Source organism: Sinohyriopsis cumingii, chromosome 6 (assembly GCF_028554795.1).
Source record: "Sinohyriopsis cumingii isolate HCF-2022 chromosome 6, ASM2855479v2, whole genome shotgun sequence".
NCBI lineage: Eukaryota > Metazoa > Mollusca > Bivalvia > Unionida > Unionidae > Sinohyriopsis > Sinohyriopsis cumingii.
In genome coordinates, this window is record NC_142966.1 from 155073353 (window position 1) to 155093657 (window position 20305).

Sequence of the window (20305 nt, forward strand, 5' to 3'; positions counted from 1 at the left end):
TTTTCGTTTGTAATACGTCCAGGCAGGAATGTGAAAGTGCCTTCACGGCTCTTTTCGTTGAATCTGAAGCCCACCACAGTGTGAGTAAATTTGTGAATTATGGTTAATGACTCGTATATTTAATTTCCGATATGGATGTTAATTGAAAATGACAATCAGTTCCGACATAGGGATAGTTAACAATACGCAATGCCACGTGGCTTGTGAGTGCATATGATACCCTTTATTTGTGTCAGATTCATCATAGACATTCCTTTTGTGTCATCATTTAAGCCCTCTTAGTAACAATCTTTGTTAAGCCACGGTAGAAATATTAACGGAAATGTACCTGATAGTGAATTTCAAAGTATGGAAGCACATAATGGACATTATTTCATTAGTGAATTTAAAAGGATGGAAAGACATAAGGAAGCTTTTACTTTAGATACATGTTGATTATTTCAGTACTACAGATACGTTTCTTTAATTAAATGTTGATGTAGCAATTTCATATTTTGTAATGGTTGTATTTCCATTTATTACAGCTTTTTACCCTAATTTCAAGAGAGTTCTCGTCTACGAATTAAAACAGTATTTAAACACATTGTGTTGTCTAGTGTCTTGGATACTAGAGAGCTCAAGGGTTATGCTAACTGTAATTCCTCCAGGGGAAAGGCAATATAAGAACCGTATTGTTTTCTAGAAAATACTACCAACGTTCCAATGCTATTTGTGGTGCTGAATTCTTTTTTTCAAAAACTGTTTTTCAAAGTAATTCTGGCACGCAATGTATTATACGTTAGAATGAGCCCAAACTTATCTGATGCAGATTCAACTTTAGTTGTAATTAATGACTCTATTGCTTTATTTATATCTGTCACATTATAAGCACCTTGCCGTATCTTGACAGAAGTAAAAATCCGGCCAGCTGGCTGAATTGATTGAAATGTGAAATCGTCATTTAAGTTCGTTCTGATATATACCAAAGCGTGCCAAGCAGTATCTGAAACTAGTCCTATTTCGTATTGTTTATCGTTGTAAAGTTCTATTGGTGGATTATTAATAGCAAAAAAGGTTGCACTGTCTTTCGTAGTCTGTGATGAGTCAAGCAGTAATGTAGTTGATAACATTCCTATTTTATTTGATAGATAAAACTGAACTTCTGGCAGTTTGTTATTTGCGATAAGTGAATCAATCGCCGTGAATTAATTCGCCGTGGTAAGATTGTTATGTTAAATATAATATTCGTCCGATGATAGAAAACCGTTTGATCTGAGATTATGCAACATTTCGACAATTTCAATGTCAATTTCTGTGCTCGTAGTTCCAGCTTTGATGCTATTAATAACATCAGTCGGTCAACTATTTCAGCGGTCGAGTTAAAGATCTTCAGACCATGACCTTTTTATTTTTTCTTCATCAATTCTTTTAGCTGAGGTGTCTAATAACATTGTTTTGTAATTGAAACCTTTTTGTGTATTTTATGTTATCAAGTACAGTGATGTAAAAATAAGCAATGATAACTTCTCGGTGCACATTAAAATATTTTTTTTGCTTCATTGCAATTAGTAAATTATCTGATCTTATTAAAACCATTTAATTTTTTGTACAATAATTAATAGTTTTCAGATGTAATTATCTACCTCATCGGCACTCATTTCTTTGACATCATCGATCCTTAATTTATTCGTCTGCTGCAAATCTTCTAATTCGGTAACATCTGTTTGATATGAAGCTTCTCTTATTAATTTATTGATCGTTTCCAGAAAAGCAGCCACATATAATTCACTATCTCGAGCCTGCTCTTAAATTTTTTGTAATACTGTGAGGAACGGCAGTTAGAGGTTAAAACATATTTGATAAATACACTGCTTGAGCAAATAATGAAAAAGTTTTGACGATTGATAAATCTAACCTTGTAAAAACAAAATTTCATGGTTGTAAGAACCGAAGAAGATTCACGACGAGTTTGAGAAACTAGCTGAAACAAGGAAACACAAGTTTCTTAAAAATCGTAAGCTCAAAGACACGTTTGCTAAACGTATAGTATTTCGTGTACTTGGTATGGACTATTATGATAAAAAGACGCTATTTCATAGCCTTGACACTAACCTGCTAACAACAGTATATCTAGTCTTGCTAGACTCTCTCACCGGCTATATAGAAAAGTATAATGTATATCAAATAAATGCTGTACTATACGCAGTATCAGATATTGAGAATAGGATTGAGTTATATGATGATTTCGAACGAGATATATTTAATCAAGAGCTTGACGATATAATAACTGTGAAACCTGGAATTGATGAAGGTTATGAAATAGTTCCAATATAATTGCAATGAAAAACTACGCAAAAGAAGCTGGAAAGTTACTGACAGAAGCAAATACAGAAATATCAAAAAGCTGACTCCTGGATACCTAAACCTACACGCCATAATTATATGATAAGCTGTTATTCTCGGTCTTTTGAGTGTTGCAACAACATATGCTATTCTCAGGCAGCATCTAGTACTTAAAACTTTTAAATTGGGTCAGTAATCATATGTCGTTAGTTATATCGACGAAAAGAAGATATTTTTTCGTGATAGAGTCAATGATATTACAGAGATACCACATTTTAACCCTCCGTTTTCAACCTCAGTTTTAACAGATATAAGATCTGATGATACCTCATCCGAAGTTATGATAAGTACAGAGTTTCTTGCCGATCCTGTCAATAAAACATTTAGTGCTCTGATCGATATGGTTTCTGCTGAAAATACATTTACTATGACGATTGACATAATTACAAAAAACAGTTTCATAATGACGAAAAAAGAAATAATAGACTTCAATGATATTTCATCATGATATGTCAGACAATGATAGGGATGAGCTGGTGAATTACTATAAATATTACCAGAAAAAAACTTTACTGTGTCAGACAGAAAATTTTATAGTAAAATATTAAGCATGCTGAATTATATTCCTATGATACTAACAACCCCGGAATTATTCCAGTGGGGGGATATTAAATCCGTTATTGTTAATAGCACCCGCCATAGGTATTGTGTTATCGGTGGTTATTAAAATGATTGGGCCAAAACACGAGAACAAAAACATGTCTTGTAAAATAGCAATATCGATTTATAATAAAGTTCTTAATCAACTTCGAGCTTATCTATGTGCTGAGAAGTTTATAATGTTAAATATAAAACAGGAACTGCTAGTCAAAGACGATTTACTCGTAGATATGGTACCGAACAGAGTTGCGAAATACAAAAAGTTTGTTTGAAATTGCTAGCGATTTAAATTTTTTTAAAAGGATGGTAAAATTTTTGTGTGAAAATAAGGATAGTAAAATTTTGTGTGAAATATGAAAATAATGGAAGATATTACAGTGGAAGATACAATGGTACAGCCGAATATAATTCTTTTCCGAGGTAGGAATATAACGATTATGCTTGACAATGAAAAGTACAGCACGTATTTCAAAAACAGAAATAAGATAAAGTTGTCTCTGGTTCGTACAGAAAATTCGGATTATTTTAGTAAGCTTACCTGGGTCACAGACTCACCTTCTAATGCTGCTAAAAATCTTTATGATCCAATATCACAAGACAAATGCACAGAGGTCACCGTGAATGATGAATTAAAAAAAGTGTTCTTTCGATAAATTCAGTCTCACATGGAAATTTCGTCAGAATGTTAGAAACTTGCTCTCTCATTAGTGGTAAGGTTAATCTGTAATTGTTTCTTCATGACGATGAATGCTACATAATAGCAAAGCTGAAATTTTGAAAATATCTCGACAGGTGGTTGTGTAAAAAATAGTCTAGATCCGCCATTGTGATATCAGACGCTCGCGAATAATGTAAATTGATGCGAGACTATCTTATACAAATATCGTTGTGTTGTTTGTTTGTTTGTTTTTACGTTTCTTTTTTTTTTTTTTTGTAAAATCGCAGCGTGTTATTAATAGCGCACTCATTTTAACAGACTTATAAATCCCAACGTGTTATTAATAGGGAATTGGAAGTTTATATGGATGTTAGGAACAGTAGGGTGCAAGGCACAAACAGCTAGCAGTTCAGTTATGTGTGAAATATACATATAAATCACATTCGAGTTTACATAAAACCCGCAGTAGTAGACTATAATGAGCGTTTTTCAGCCAAACCCTATTTTGTATGACGACCATAATGATTTAATGGTAGTTCCTTGAGAGGTAATCAATAATGAAATAAACGATGTTGCCTCAACAAAGTTGTTTTCGTTTTTGTTTGTATTAACATGGGGTGGTTACTGGGAGGTGGTAATATTACGTTATTCCTAATACAAAATAGGGGTCTGGCAGAAAGACCTCATTATAGTCTACTACTCCCGCCAATAAATTGTGCATGATGATGTTCATCATCGCCAGTAGTGACACATCTGTAAAGAAGGCTCTCTATGGATCTGAGAGTACCCTCCAATAAATCTTTCACGATAAATGAACTTATACCATTAATTATCATCCCATCATGATGTGCTAAAATTACATGACAAAAACATTTCAGAAATATTAAGAGAAAAATCTATACAAGAGATATACATTCTCTGTTGTACATGTATTTCAAGTGTCAACAACTACCAATAACCAGAGGCTGGGTGACATGGCTTTTATGGGTTGACAAGACAACAATAATTGCATTATTTTTCTCTCCCTTGACAACGAGTTTTAAGTACAATGTGTGTTATGTCAATTATACTGTGAGTTACTTCCATCAGCTATTATCACTATGCTTGGTGGTTTAATTCAGAAATAAGGTCGAGTTTGACCGACCACTATTTGACATCTCACCAACAAATCCAGTAGGAGCAATTTCAAAAACTTCGTTTAGTTTCATTCCATTTATTTCCAGGAAATACGAAGTGTGGAGGGCTTCAAGTGGTTGTTGTTGTTGTAGAGTTTAACGACATTTTTCAGCACACTATAGGCTATACATGGCGGCCAGTATTAATGGTGGAGGAAGAACCCGAGAAAACCCCAGAAAGAGCCACAGACCCACGAGAAGCTACTGGCAAACTTTCTCACATACCCACATTAGCTTCAATTGATATTGCCACATCAGTGATGAATAGAAGCATGATACAATGAAATGTCTGCAAGGGTCGCATTAAATGCACTTTTGTACAATCGTAATGTCGCCTTGCTTTCTTCTCAAAGACGAAAGAAATGACGCTCATTCGCATGTTATTATCACTCTTTCAGATCGCTGCTCTCGTACACATTGCTACTCTGTCAAATGGCGCCTGCTTTTCTAACGATGATTTGTGTGCTTTCTGTTAAATATTTATTTGCAAAATCTCGTTGTCCTCATTGAAGTATATATGGTTCACATCGTTAGTAGCACTGTGCACATCTTTTTTGGACATGCAATTTTTTCGCCTGTTACAAAGTAATTACAAGTTTTCACATAATGTATTAAAAAAATGGCTTATGGGTGTGATTTCATTTATTTATTTTAGTATGTCATCAATTATATAAATAGGTAGAGCCATACATGATTACAACATTCCTGAACGACATAATGGTTTCAATACAGCGACCGTGTTTTTGGCTTCGAACGATATGTATAAAAAAAAGGTTGGTCTTGTGATTATGCTTACGTTATTGTAACCCATAATCAAGCAGGTGACCTTATTTAGTCAACCGGTACGTGATTTAAGCTTTCGGCATGATATATAGGACACGTCTATTTGAGTTAAGGGTGAAGGGAAAGAAGATGTGCGACACGTTTTCTATTGATTCATTATTTTCCGTCGTTGATTGCAAAACAAAAATGAGTGAGAAACGAAATTTAGATACATAGTCTGATACCGAGCTAGTCTGAAAGCTTGCAACGGTCACACAGTAGCTTACTTTTGAAATAACAAAAATGAATAAGGAAAATCTTAAAAAGTAAACAATCAATAATTCCTAATTGCTTCAAGATGTTTTGCGTTCTGATTACTCCACCCCAACAGTATCAATCTGCAGATGAAATGTCATAAGAAAAAGAAAAATGTCCTCATTTTCATACGAATACAGTTATTATTTTCACAAAATAGGCACTTTGAAGAATGGTGTGTATAAAAAAAAAAAATGAAGTGTCGCTGTCGCTAAATTGAACTTCTTTTTCTCGATTTGGTAATGCAGCTGTAAATCAATCTTGCAGAGAATGGAGACAACCCATACAAATCGACGAATTTTTGGCTATTACCTTTATAACACATACACGAAAAAGAAAATCTATGCTTTTTGAGTTGATATCACCCAATGCAAGAAAAATGGTCCAACTAAGGCTTTATCGTGTCGCTAATAATTTTCCTTTGTACAGAACATTTGACAATATATAGTCACAGATTAACTTTTAAATGAAAGTTATGGTAAGTATTAATATTGTTGTGTACAATAAAATGTATACTTTATGAATCTTTTCTATATGCGATGAATAAAATGTTGCAAATATTGCAATTTCACCTGCAGCATCAGTAATATAGGACTTCTGCTTTGAAGTATATATTAAAACTGCATAAATTATAGGTCTATTGTACCCTTATGCCGTGTTAAATTAAGAACACAATGTTTATGGACTACATTTCACTACTTATGAAGTAAAATTATTCCTTCATTAACATTATTTTTATCGGATTTTGCTGAAACCATGTTCAAATAGTTTGCGATAAGCCGTGACATTTAAGAAAATAGCTTCCATAACGTAGTTTTCAAACTAAAAACGGTCTATCTGTGGCATTTTCGCATCGTTGTCCATGTAAGATAGCTGAAATCGTTAATAGATTGTGGGTTTTCTTCACAATGATTTTAGAGAAATTCAAATGTTTGCTGATACCTATACATAAAGTTCCACCTTATATAACATCCATAACTAGACAACGAGCAATGTTTGTCTCGTTCCTAACGAAATTTGTTTTGGACATATGATGATATGCTGAAATTTTTAACTTGTAAAGGGGAATAATTAATCATGACAATACAATTTTTACACTTCTCTCGTAAAATATTTCGTAAAATCTACTTGACAAATTGTAGATATCCTATATGTTTGATCACAATAGGGTGCATTTCAGCAGTAAATGTAGTCCAGGATGCGGACTTTATAATAATGTTTGTGTGTATAATGCCAGTTTTCCGTCTTAAATTCTTCAATTTTCATCAACAAAAACAACATTTTGTATGGCATGTGATTTCTTTCATGATGGCTCCAGAATTACGTGTAACTCCACCTTTGTCATACATGGATCATTGATCTTTTAAGTTTATTGTTGATGTAGATCTGAATGAAGCAGCAATCTTAAGGTAGTAATGATGACAAAGCAAGTAGACAGAACATACAAGCTGGTGAGATTAACGATGACTTATACGGGAGATACTCTGTATGCTCATTATTCACTGTTGTTGTCTTCTCCCTATTTGATTATTAAAACAAATTGTGTATATTGTCCAAATACGGGCAGGGTGGAACTTTATGAGGACAGTCTGCAGCGCTGTGTCTATTATCCAAAAACGGGCAGATCACCTAATAAAACGAATTTTTTTGTCGTACAGTTTTTGGTTTCTTTGCTAGCCAAGGTTCCGATAACCCTATCCACACCTTGGCATATCAAGCAGATAATTATGTGCTTAAGGTCTCTGAAGTTTATCGAGTGCGGCGGCAAGTGCGGAGGCCTATCCACACCTTGGCATTTCGATATATTGTAACTGTTTTGATGTTTTTTTGTAGCTTTACCAAGTTACATAGAATATCGTGAGTTTTATTATACCGATATGTGTTGTTATGACTATATGGTCTCAAACTAAGTAAAAGAAAAGAGTGAAGACTAACAAGATTTATAAAATTGAACAAATAATTTATTCACCTAGAATACAAGACGATAAATGAAAAAAAAAAGTATGTTAAGAAATATTATAAATATGACTGAAAGTTCTTTTGGAAGTCCAAAAGAATCTAGTATCCAAAATGAGTTCCAGTAGTGTTCTGAAGCCAAATCGTATTGTGTTGATGTATCAATAGTCCAGAATATTTTGATTTGCTAACAGTGTTGATGTATCAAAATGATATAATTCAAAAAGTTTTTAAATGAATTCACAGTAATTCCAACTCAGATTTTTAATCCAAAGTTTATGAGCACCTTGCAAATCCAATGAATAATTTAAATAAATATCTCAAATCCTCTCAACTAAGCATACTTAAACGACTCCACAAAGATTGGTGTTTAAGATTGGAATAACTAATTCTCAGGTAAACATCCCTTATATGAAAAACTATAATGCAATTTCAGAACCCATAAAAATGGCTGAATAATCATTTGCAGAATATTCAAACTGTCCACATGGTCAGGTCCTATAGCACCTAAGTTATATATATATATATATATATATATATATATATATATATATATATATATATATATACACCATGATAAAATAATTTTATTCCAGTCCCAGAACTTTTGGTGAAACTTTTTTTCATGAAGGTATATGTCCAAAGACTTAAGAAATGAAATAATTTCATACTGAATTGCGCCCCCCCCCCACTGCACAGTACAATAAAATAGATAAACAAAAAACTTATTTGAAAATAAAATAAAAGAAACTAACCTTGTATTGTTATACCTTATTTATTCTTTTTTCATCATGCAAAATTTATTACAGAAAATAATATATCCACGAACTCCATATATGTTGCAGATGCTGACCCACGTTTGCATCTTTACTGTAATGTGTATTGCTTATGTCAGATAACAAAATAGCAAATGACAAGAACATCACCTGATTGCTTGAAGGCACCTGTCATTCATGCATGATACGTTATGAGGTGCAAAATGACAAAGATTGTATTGTATCAAGGTTAATTATACGACAGTATTTCACAAATAAAAACCATTATTTGAAAATACATTCACTGTGAGTGCAAATGATAATCTTTTCGTTAGCATGGGTTACAAAAGTATTATTACAGCCAGTTATTAATGTGCATATTATTTACCCTACAACCATAAATGAACATTTATATCAATTATGATTGCTCATGGCAAACAAATAGAAACCCGGGTGATGAATAAACACAACTGGCAGCAAGAAATAAACTCATTGCTTAAACTTACCAACAGGATATCAAATACAATGGTTATTTTATTATAAAGCAAGCCAACCCCAGAAACTGACTTCGGATACTTTTAAGGGTGCTGATTTTTTTATGAAGTTGGCCGACATAAGGAAGCCAACTTTGGTTCCTCTGGATTCTTTTAAGTGTGCCATTTTTTTTTTTTTTACAAAGTTGGCTGACATGGGGAAGCCAGCATTGATTCCTTTTTACATGTATTAACAGGAATTTTGAAAATAAATTGAAACAATAGAACAGTTTTGAAAGCAACACAATCTAGTGCGTTGTGTACACACATCGATATAAGACTGAACAGTAAATTAGTTTTATCTAAATGTTCCCTGTCCATAATTTATAGTGTTTTATTTTTCAACTACAAGAAGCATGTATTTCATCTTGTGGGGATAAATGTAAATCATTTCCGGTTGGTGTCCTCTATAGGTGGGAAATCTTAGCTAATGGGAAGTAACATTGTTGTATACTTCTTTTTTGAATAACTAAATTATTTCTTCTTTACACTTGATAACTTTTTTGTATTCTTTTTGTGCGAGTATAACTACTTTTAATCATGTAATGCAAATCTGATGTAAAAAAAAATGTTCGACTATGGCCGGTAAACTTTAGTCATCAAAGGTTGCAAACAAAAGCCAACTGTGATCAATCCATCAGTTGCTTAAAGTGTGAACATTTGTTTTCATGTCAAATTATACCAACTGTCCTGTCAAAAAGTCAGTCGTGTGTTTCACAATTTCAGGTAAACGGTCAATTCATAAATTTATTTAGGAGCTGTTTCAACTGGTAATGAGAGAAAAGTGTGTGTGCACGAGAGACAGAGAAAGAGTTACAGCAAGACTGTAATGATTTCTGATTTACTTAACAACTACCATGCAATAACCTTCAAAGCAGTGACATGAACTGAAGCATGGAGAATCAGAATTTTGAGAACATTTTTTTAAATAATTGATTTGTTTGCCATGCAGTATGTATTGAATCTCCTGTAATTATCGTTAACACAACATGTAAATGCCACTTGTGGGTGAAACATCTTCCTAACACCAATAACACTCAAAGAAATCTTCCTAGTTATCTATCATTAGAGATGAGTGCTTTTCATTTCCAAAAACACACCTGTCTTAGAAATCTTACAAGTTGTATTTTTAGCAATTAACACTTAATCACCATATAATTGGCAACATGCATCAAAACAATCTTTGAAAACCCATTGTTTAGACCCTTCAATCTGACAAACTGCCTGAGGCTCACTTCCTCCCCGATACATACAAATGTTACAATTACAATTAACTGTTCAGTTAAAATATAAATATGTGTTCCTTATCTGTCAAAACTTGCTTTAAATAGTAACTATTGATTACATATTACTACAGGTGTTGTTTGGTGTAAATTGTCACATATGGATAGGAGCAGATACCCTGCAAAATGCTACAAACTATTTAAATCATGATATGATAAAGATGTATTTCAGGTCTCGGAAATGCTTAATCACACGTATCTGGATGCCAATTTTATATCTGGGATGCAGAAAATCACTCAGACAGGAGTCCTCTGTACACATGTAATAGGTGGGCAGAAAAATTCAAAGATTTGCCAGTCCTGCTTCAGCCACCTGCTTAGTCAGAAAATGTACTGATCAGTTAGCTGTGCTGATATTTACAATGACATAATTCAGTGGCTGAAAGACCCCTTGACGTAATGCTGTCATTATAAGAGTACATCAAAAGAACATGATGCAATAACTGGGCAGCAAGTTCAAAGACTTTGACTGGTGGCAGGGTGGGAAAATGTGCTGATATTTACAGTGATTGAATTCAGAGGCAGAAAGACACAGAGATGTGCATGTGGTCATTTATGAGAGTACATAAAAACAATTTTAGCTTTCATAATTGTGTTCATTTCTGAGTGTAGTGGCATAAGCAGTGCACGTGACCTCGGAACCAAGACACGTTGAGACTTAGACAAAATACCATTCACAAATTTGGACAGTATTTTGGAGTTACAGGGCAAACTGACAAAGATTGTAATGAGATTCAGAAGAGAGCTAAAGTTGCTAGAACTGAAAGGTCAGATGGTACAGTAGCCAAGTGTAAGAAAAGTGTGTGATGCCTAGCTTAGTGCTGGAAATAAGATCTTTCTTGGATTGACAAAATTCAGTCTCACTCTGATGGACACATAAGAGCTATGCCTGTGTTATAAAGAATGTAGCAATTAAACTCAATGGCAATCAATAGTTCTTCTAATCTGCATAGTTTTCTGGGAGGGGACTGCAACATTTGCTGCTGGGACTCCTATTTTTACCAACAATGGAGTCCTGGACTCCTAGTTGTAAAATCCTAGATGTATTACTTGGGCATCACATAGGATATTTAATATTTAGCTATTGTTTTGGCTTTGTATGGATATTACAAGATGTCAGAAATGTTAATGCATTTATAACAGTATGTATCCAAAGAGCAAAGGATTACACTAGTTGAAACAAAATGTATGCATAATCAAAATTAAAACTACTTAATAAATGTTGGGAAGTATCTTTCCATTGGATTACCTATTTATGCCTGTAAAGATTTTTTGCGATGTTTAACTTAAACTCTGTAGAGAGACTGAAGAAATGACAGAGTTACTACTTCATGTCATTTGTATAATTTTTATCACAGTAATTTGGCATTTGTACAAGATGAATATAATGCATTTTGAATTTGTAAACATTATCAAGATCTAAGAGAAATTTATTTAGATAAACCCCGGTATAATAATCCACCTCAATAAAACTTTTAAATCGTTAAGTCAACACGAAATCTATTTATCCACATACTGTAGTTGCATCATTTGTATACCATTCGCTGTGTGCACATGAAAATACTGTATGCCTATAGGTCTGTAATTATGTAAATATCCTATCACAAGTCTAAGTCTAAAAATATACAATGTTCCAAATGAATTGCAACAGCCTTGAATGTCCTTATGTACCAAAAAGATGCAATCCAAAATGTCTCTGAATGAGTTTACAATAGTTCCAAAATAATATGTTACAAACACTTAGGAATTCTAATGAATATTGAAATAAATAATTTCTCTCTAATCCCTATACAAATGTAAAGAATTCCAACAGACTGACCTTGAAACAAAAATGAAATATTTGTTTAACAAATCCCTTATTCTATACATTTTCACCTGATCTAGATTTGTCTCATTTTCATTCTTGCCGGTGAAATACTGTATTGTTGCATCACTTGTCAGCAGTAACGAAAGTATGTTACCACATTATATAACTAATATTTTGCCATCATATGCTACTTCAAATTCTGCCTGAAAGTGAACATTAGACTGAATACTTCACATTTAAATGTTTTAAATCCAGTCTCTTTATGTTCCTAATCTGTCCACTTGCACAATTAATTTTTTTCTGAATGTATTGCCATGTGCATCAGTTGCCCTGTCTTTCGAAACATTACATTGCAAACTTGTATGGCTTGTCACCAGTATGTGTGAGTATGTGCACCTTCAAAGACCGCCTCTCTGTAAAGCTTTTATTACAAACTTCACACTTAAATGGTTTTTCTCCTGTATGTACCCTCATGTGATTCTTCAGATTTCCATTGTGACTAAACCTTTTATCACACACTTCACATTTAAATGGTTTTTCTCCAGTATGTATTCTCATGTGGATCTGCAAACAGCCACTCTGTCTAAACCTCCTATCACAAAATCCACATTTAAATGGTTTTTCCCCAGTATGTATACGCATGTGCTTCTTCATATTTCCATTCAGACGAAACAGTTCATCACAAACTTCACATTTGTATGCTTTTTCATTCGTATGCATCCGCATGTGTATCTTAAGACATTCGCGTCGTCCAAACCATTTACCACATATTTCACATTTAAATGGTTTTTCTCCAGTATGTATCCTCATGTGCGCTTTCAAACTTTCGCTCTTTCTAAATCTTCTATAACATACTTCGCACTTGAATGGTTTTATAACGTGCACCGTCAAAGACTGACTCTCCGTAAAGTTTTTATCATATACTTCACACTTTACTAGTTTTTCTCCTGTATGTACCCTCATGTGATTCTTCAGATGTCCATTCTGATTAAACAATTTATCACATACTTCACATTTAAATGGTTTTTCTCCAGTATGTATCCTTATGTGCATCTTCAAACGTTGACTCTGTCTAAATCTCTTTTCACAATATTCACATCTGAATGGCTTTTCTCCAGTATGTATCATCATGTGCACCTTCAGAGTTGCGCTGTTAGTAAACATTTTATGACAAAATTCACATTTAAATGGCTGTTCTCCAGTATGTATCCTCGTGTGTATCTTTAGCGACCTCCTCTGTTTAAAGCTTTTATCACATACTTCACATTTAAATGGTTTTTCTGTAATATTCATTCTCGTATGCTGTCTCCGGAGGAAAGGACCAAAACAGGACTTATCTGATTCCCTGCTTCGTATACTCTCTGCCTTGCACTGTGCAATAGGTTGGATCGGGAATCCGGGCACTTGTTTCACATCCGGGCATTTTCAGTGCACACTACCCGGTTCCCATTTTTCCATACAATTAACACCGTGTGTCCTATATGGACATATACCACAATTAATTTTAGTATATGTCCTGTACATTTGTTTCTCAATGCTGACCTTCCTTTCCACTGTGTGACAATCAATACAAACGGTTTTTTTTTTTTTTGTTTGTTTTTTTTTTTTTTTAGAGAGGCTAGACTGTCAACAGAGCAGCATGTAAACAGAACACAGATTTCACTTCCGGGTCATCACCAAGGCCTTAGTACTAACTGTGCACTGTCGCCGAAATACACACGGGAAACCACACCCTGAGCTCATATTCTCAAGAATAAACAATTACCTTTAAATCCCTACCAAATATGCAGAAATATAACTCTTCTATTACCACCAAAATGAGAGAGGAAAAATATTCTAAAAATAGACCAGAACTACATTCGTCAGCTGAATGCCGACGCCATATTGTCACGTGATGAAAACAAACAGCCTCATTTGGAGAGATCTAGTTAGCCTAACACCGGCACATTTATTCTTTTAATATTCTGTTTGTTAGTGACACAATGTGAACTTTTCAAATACTTTGATTTGAACTACAGCAGTCGTTATCTTGTGTTCAAGCTTACCCACCGATTCGATCTTATAATTATTTCTACAAATATATTTACTAGTAGGCGAAGCTGAAGGAAGAAAGTAAACAACGATATTTTGTTTATATTGCACATTTTACACAGGGGCAACTAAAAAATTCTCATAAATTCTCCAATCGATTTCTTGATAAATTATATGTCGAAATTGATATGTGGTGATGTACGACAACCTAAATATAGCCAAAGATTAAGACGAAAATATCACTCTCTTTTACGAGGGGGTGAGGGTAACAATTGTTTTGCAAATATTGCACACTTCACATGACAATTACCCCCCGAACAATCACTCCCTGATTGGGAGTTTTGTATCCATTTAATTGTTTGATTTATAGCCGTTACGGTTACTATAAAAAAATGGAGCTCGTATCTGGTAGTCACGCCTAGACCGTGATGCTCTCACTCGGGATCACTACCGCTGCCGCACTGCGTCCTGTTTTCTGGATTGAAGCCATCAGTAGAGATTGTTTTATATCCCTTGCATCTACTATCTATCTCCGAGAGAAATTTTGTCATTAATTTTAGTGACTGGTCTTGTTTTGACCCGTACTCTAAAGCAATGAAGTTTATTTTAGGAATTCTATTGGTCTATGAAGCATGATAGTGTATGTGGTCATTTATGTCTGAATGTTGTTAATTGTAAGTTTTCTTAGAGATCATGATTTCCCCAGCCCCCGGGCAGGTCTTAGTTTATATTTTTGTTCAGAGTTAGTCTTGTAATTTAACGAAGAGATGAATTCTTCCAACCTGAAGTGACTGTCAGGCCTAGGCTCTTCAGTGCGCTTATGGCGAGAGCAGGAATCGTTTCTGTCACTAGATCAATTTCTGTTTATGTGCTCTTGCTTGATATGCACGCAACCGACCATTAGACAGACTGTCTATCTGTCTCTCTGTCTTGAATTAATGTCGCGTTCGGCCATTTGGCCATGTGCGACTGTTTAATGTACGCAAGGCGTACTACATAATTTCTCGTCGCTGGATAACTTTGCAGCTCTCACCGGAAGTGGCCAGGAAGGAGAAGGATTGTGAACGGTTGCGTTTTGTCTCCACAGGTTAATTCCAATTTATCCAGGGGTCGTTGGTTCGAAAGATATTGCCTTGCACTTAATTTAGAAGACATATGGTATGTTCTTTAGGCGATTAATGAGAAAAAGAGAATAGAGTCATAGAGTATCGGGTAACGCCCTTAAGTTTTCATTGCATATCCACGTTTGTTTTGTTTTTCTTCATTAGTTTTATGTTGCTATTGTTTAGTTCAATCATTGCCACCCTGTGTGGCTGGACCTGATGGTTTGGGGTTTAACCACCTTATACCATCTAATTTTTGTGGTAGTTTTGACATGATACTATATTAGTGCATCAGATTGATTTTGTGGAAATTGTGAAGGGTTCATTGCAAGAATTCATATATCCATATCTTCGTATCCATGTGATTTATGTGATTTAGATTTTTAACGTATCTTGAACAATTTCCCAGTCATATCGCTACGATGTCTGCAGTGTGGCAGTTTAAAGGTATGTCTAGCACTGGGGCATCATGCCGCAGACATGTAGCATGATGTCCCACCCAGTCAAATTATTCTGACACCTGGCCGACCAGTCCTAACATTAACCTCGTATTGTTGAGCGCGTAGCGAGGTAGGTGTTAGTACAATTTTTAGAAGTCTTTGGTATGACTCGGCCGGGATTCGAACCCACGACAACTCGCATCGTATCCATATAGTTCCTTTTATTATCACATATTCTGTACACTTTACATATAGTGTGTGCAGTTTAATATTTTGATATTACAACAGGTAAACGTGTAACTTTATGTGATTATGATTGATCCAAATAAGACCGTGAAATTCTTTGCTGCAATCGTGTGGCAATTTTATTTACCCCACCTTCTGGAACTTTTTGTTTTTACTATCAATAGTTTGGAGGCCATTTTTCGAATCGACTGCCCAAATGGAACTGGGAAAAAAAGATCACATTTCTGATATGACGAATTTACCCTGCAGGAGCTGGTTACGCCATGTATTATCCATCATACGCTGAAAAATGGCATTAAACACCAAACAAGAACAAAAACAACAACTAATAAAACTAAGGGTATTGGCTAATTGATAGCGTTCGTGAGGGGAGAGGTGTGCTGTAATCCTGTAACATGTAATCCGCCATACATACAAAAGTGATTTAAATATCAACTTCTATAAGCAAATAGAATTACCTCTGTTAATAGAGGAATGTAGACACAGACCGATCTCTTAACTGACAGATCGTTAGGCCTATCAAACTACGTTATTTTACGTGGTAAAATAGCTCAGACGCTCTAATGTTTTGTTATGCCACGCAGTTCCAACTGCCTCCTGTTCCAGATCAACTAGTACAAATATAAGGTCACATTACAGAAAATGTGGAATTCCTACATCCAGTAATAATCATTTCACATGAGTATCCACTAACATCCAGTACTTAAAGTGATATACCTTAAAGTACAAGTCACACGGGTCACATATGCGCATTTACTTATTTTCAGTTGAATGTAAATTGTTCTTTTAATTTTCAACGCTACTTTTCTTTAACCAAAGTCTTTTCAATCCCGATTATTTAATGACGTGCTCTTTAACTGTCATCAAGAAACTTCCCGACGAATGTTATCGATCTCTGCGGTCTTTTACAATGGTGGCCATGTACTAAACTTGGGTCAAGAAAAGAGCACTTCAAGTGGAATCGTCACAGTGTAGGGTAGTACGAATTTGCTTATCAATATGCGTAGCGTACATTGTGACATCACAAAACGCGACATTCAACCCGGAGTGTACTGGATCACACCTTTAGGTTAATTTCGTCAAAAATGTATACGTACTTTAACATTAATTTGGCCTATCGGAGCGTGTAAATAATGACCTTCCAACGTGGATGTATACGAATCCGAAGGAAGTGTATACTTGCCACTTAAAGTTATGTAGAATCAAATTATATAAAATGACACCCATTATTGAAACAGTCGATGTTATATGCCTGTGTGACTTTTGCTATAAGTGTCAACATTGTGGCATTCATCCTCTAAACTAACTGAATCAAACAATGTGACATCATACGAAACATCCATACACATTCTGTATTAAAAACGATATTCTATGAGTCAAGTGTTCCATTTATTCTGAAGGACAATTGTCCTTTTAATTCTAATTAGTAAAAGAAAATCTGCTTTTAAATGCTATTGGTTATAAAACTTCCAAAAAATCGACCAGAATTTGGGACTATCTTTTAACGCGCAACAAATGAAAGGTACATCGCTTGAGAATGAATGAAAATATTTTTCTTCGTCTTTCTATCTATTTCCTTTAAAATACATGCTATGTGATATATATATATATATATATATATATATATATATATATATATCTGTGTGTGTGTGTGTGTGTGTGTGTGTGTGTGTGTATGTGCGTGTGTGTGTGTGTGATGTTAAATTGTCATTGTTATGAAGTATGGTGGATTATTATACACTGTATATGCTATATAGAGATCTAATTCATGACGTAATGAACATATTATATAGATATTTCATTCATGATGAACAATTATTTTCCTGTTCACATCAATGTGCAAAAAAAAACCACATTAACTTTTTAATGGCTAACAATATGCAATTATACTTTTTAGTCTAGCATAGCATATGGTCCCATTTATAGAAAGGGGTAATCTTTGGTGAATTTTAAGATTGTTTAAAATTTAGCAATGAATGACAAAAAAATTGTATTAATTAGATAATATTTTGAGTGAGAAATTAAAACCGTTGGATTGTATAGAAAGGTAACGAAATATATAGGAGCAGTCATTGTAAAATGAATATCTATTTCATATGGATATCATTCAATTTTTAAAGAAAGGTACAGCTAAAATATAATATGTCCAATTTTGTTTGAAAGAATAAGAATATTATGACAGTTGTGATGAATCAAATATCACCAGTTGTTAGTAACACGAGTGCAATATATGGCACGCTGATACATTATGTATCAAGGTGTAGTTTTATTGGCGGGGGGGGGGGCGCTCTATGGTTAATGATTCAATACTTGTATGTTGTTATTGCGTAGCTAGTACTTTTCCGAGAGGTAAAAAACACGCGACCTAATGATGGAAATTCAGCCTCCCATTAGGGTGAAATATAATCTTCCTCAATCAGTCCTGCGTGAGAACCCCATTTATCTCGAGCATGCGTAAAAGGCTCTTTTCATATATCTGAGGGAGCAGCCTAAACTATGACATATGGGGAGGAAGAATGGAATCTGCAAGAACAATTTATAAGTATTGCCTCATTAGAATTTATTTTACTTCCCACAACCCCACGACATTTTCATCTCGGTAAAATACCTGTTGCTACTGCATTGTTCTGTATGTTAGTAAGGTGGGAGGTCTGATGATCCCAAAACTGGCGAATAAAAAACAAACACAACGAATACTCGCCGTCACAGAACCGCAGGAGATTATTGCTGGATGGATCCACGTGGACCACTTTTTGAGCAGTGACGACTGTACCCAGTGAAAAAATGCCTTCGCTTGGATGGGCTAAACGAGCGATGGTAAAAGGAAGAGAAAGTTTTGTGAGAGTGCCAAAATACTGCTTTCATCATATTATCCAAACATGAATGAATTAGATAGGCCCACGAAGCACCGATGGCACTAACTTCACGTATTTAATTTTCATGAAAGACAGGTCCCTATCAGTAAGGGACTGGAAAGATCTATTGATGACCAGTGTAAAGCACCTAAAAATTATGGAAGCTAAAATAACAGCTGAACTTTTGATGTGAAGGAAACAACGTTTTCAACCCTTCCTTCTCATTTCAGATTCTGCTAATTAAAAACGTAGAACCTAACAGGACATAAAAGTTTATTTTAGTCATCCCCACCACAGTTACGGTTGAGATGGGGAATTTCAATCGGAAGTGAAACAACCAAAGGAAGCTGATTTCTCGCTTTAAAAAAATGGTTGGGAAAGGAGAGAAACTTACTCATAATTTCCATTGAACATGATACAGTTGTTATTTTCGGTTTTACGCCATTTCTCAGCGTTAGATAGGTTGTACCTAGCAGACAGTATCACCGGTTGAGGAAGAACCCTGTAAAACACAGATAAGTACTACCGACCGACCAGAAGCTATTGTCAGCTTTTTCACATTCTTACACTGGCTGATCCCGAGACTCGAACCCACGCAGACAGAGGTGAGATGGCATTGATCGGTTAGATCACTCTACCACACGGGGCCCCTAACCTGACATAGTCCTGCTCTAAGTATAATGCATGGAACTCACTCCTTCATCTCGCGGGAAACCTGTCTCGAGGGTAAGATTTTCAATGCAAGCTTCACCGAAGGGTTTACGTAAGATATTTTGAGACCACAAGGTACAAGAGAGATTCAGTTTAGGAATCGGAGAACGAGACACTGGTCTGCTACGTGAAAATCCGTCTCGATGACATTGGTCTTTTGAAAATATAATGGTATTGGAAAGGGTAGACAGATTGCTCTTCATAGCAGACACCAGGGAGCGTTTCCCCTCGAAAAGGAAGAGTAGAAAATCGGTCGCTGCGTTCAAAGAGGGACAGCTAGGATTTACACGTCTACTAAACGAATCATAAAATATTCTCCATTTGGCATCATAAATCTTAGAGGCTCATTTTCTCCTGGACTAAACTATCCACTTGGAAACTTGGCTCAAAATCCTTTCTTTGCGGTGAGATCGTTTGAAATGAGCAAGCGTGAAGGTGGAGAATCTGTGTGCTTTTTCAGTAGAGAGCCCATGTGCTGCGACAGAAGATCGCTCGTCTGAGGTAAGGTCCTGGATTGGTCCACCCACAGATTGAGAAAATCGCTGAAGTACGATCGCTGAAACCACAGAGGAGCTATTAGACGAGCTGGGCCGTGGATTGCCTGATATCGAGTTGGACACGTGTAATCATCCTGAACTGAAGAATGGAAAGGCGTACACTTTAGGCTGAAGGCTTCCATTACCCAGGCCCTGG

The 20305-nt window shown here is 35.1% G+C and overlaps 2 protein-coding genes across 2 annotated transcripts in view; both read right to left on the reverse strand.

Moving 5' to 3' along the window:
- Window positions 1-20305, reverse strand: part of LOC149798318 (uncharacterized) — a 173305-nt gene that overhangs the window by 47788 nt on the left and 105212 nt on the right. The window lies entirely within an intron of this gene.
- On the reverse strand, window positions 11752-13789 carry LOC149798319 (uncharacterized). Its single transcript, XM_089963457.1, has one exon. The coding sequence runs from the start codon at window positions 13517-13519 to the stop codon at window positions 12572-12574; it is 948 nt and encodes a 315-aa protein (XP_089819583.1). The 5' UTR covers window positions 13520-13789; the 3' UTR covers window positions 11752-12571.

Bases quoted from the DNA above. Each gene is read 5' to 3' on its own strand.
- LOC149798319 (XM_089963457.1), bottom strand. From the start codon at position 13,519: ATGAATATTACAGAAAAACCATTTAAATGTGAAGTATGTGATAAAAGC.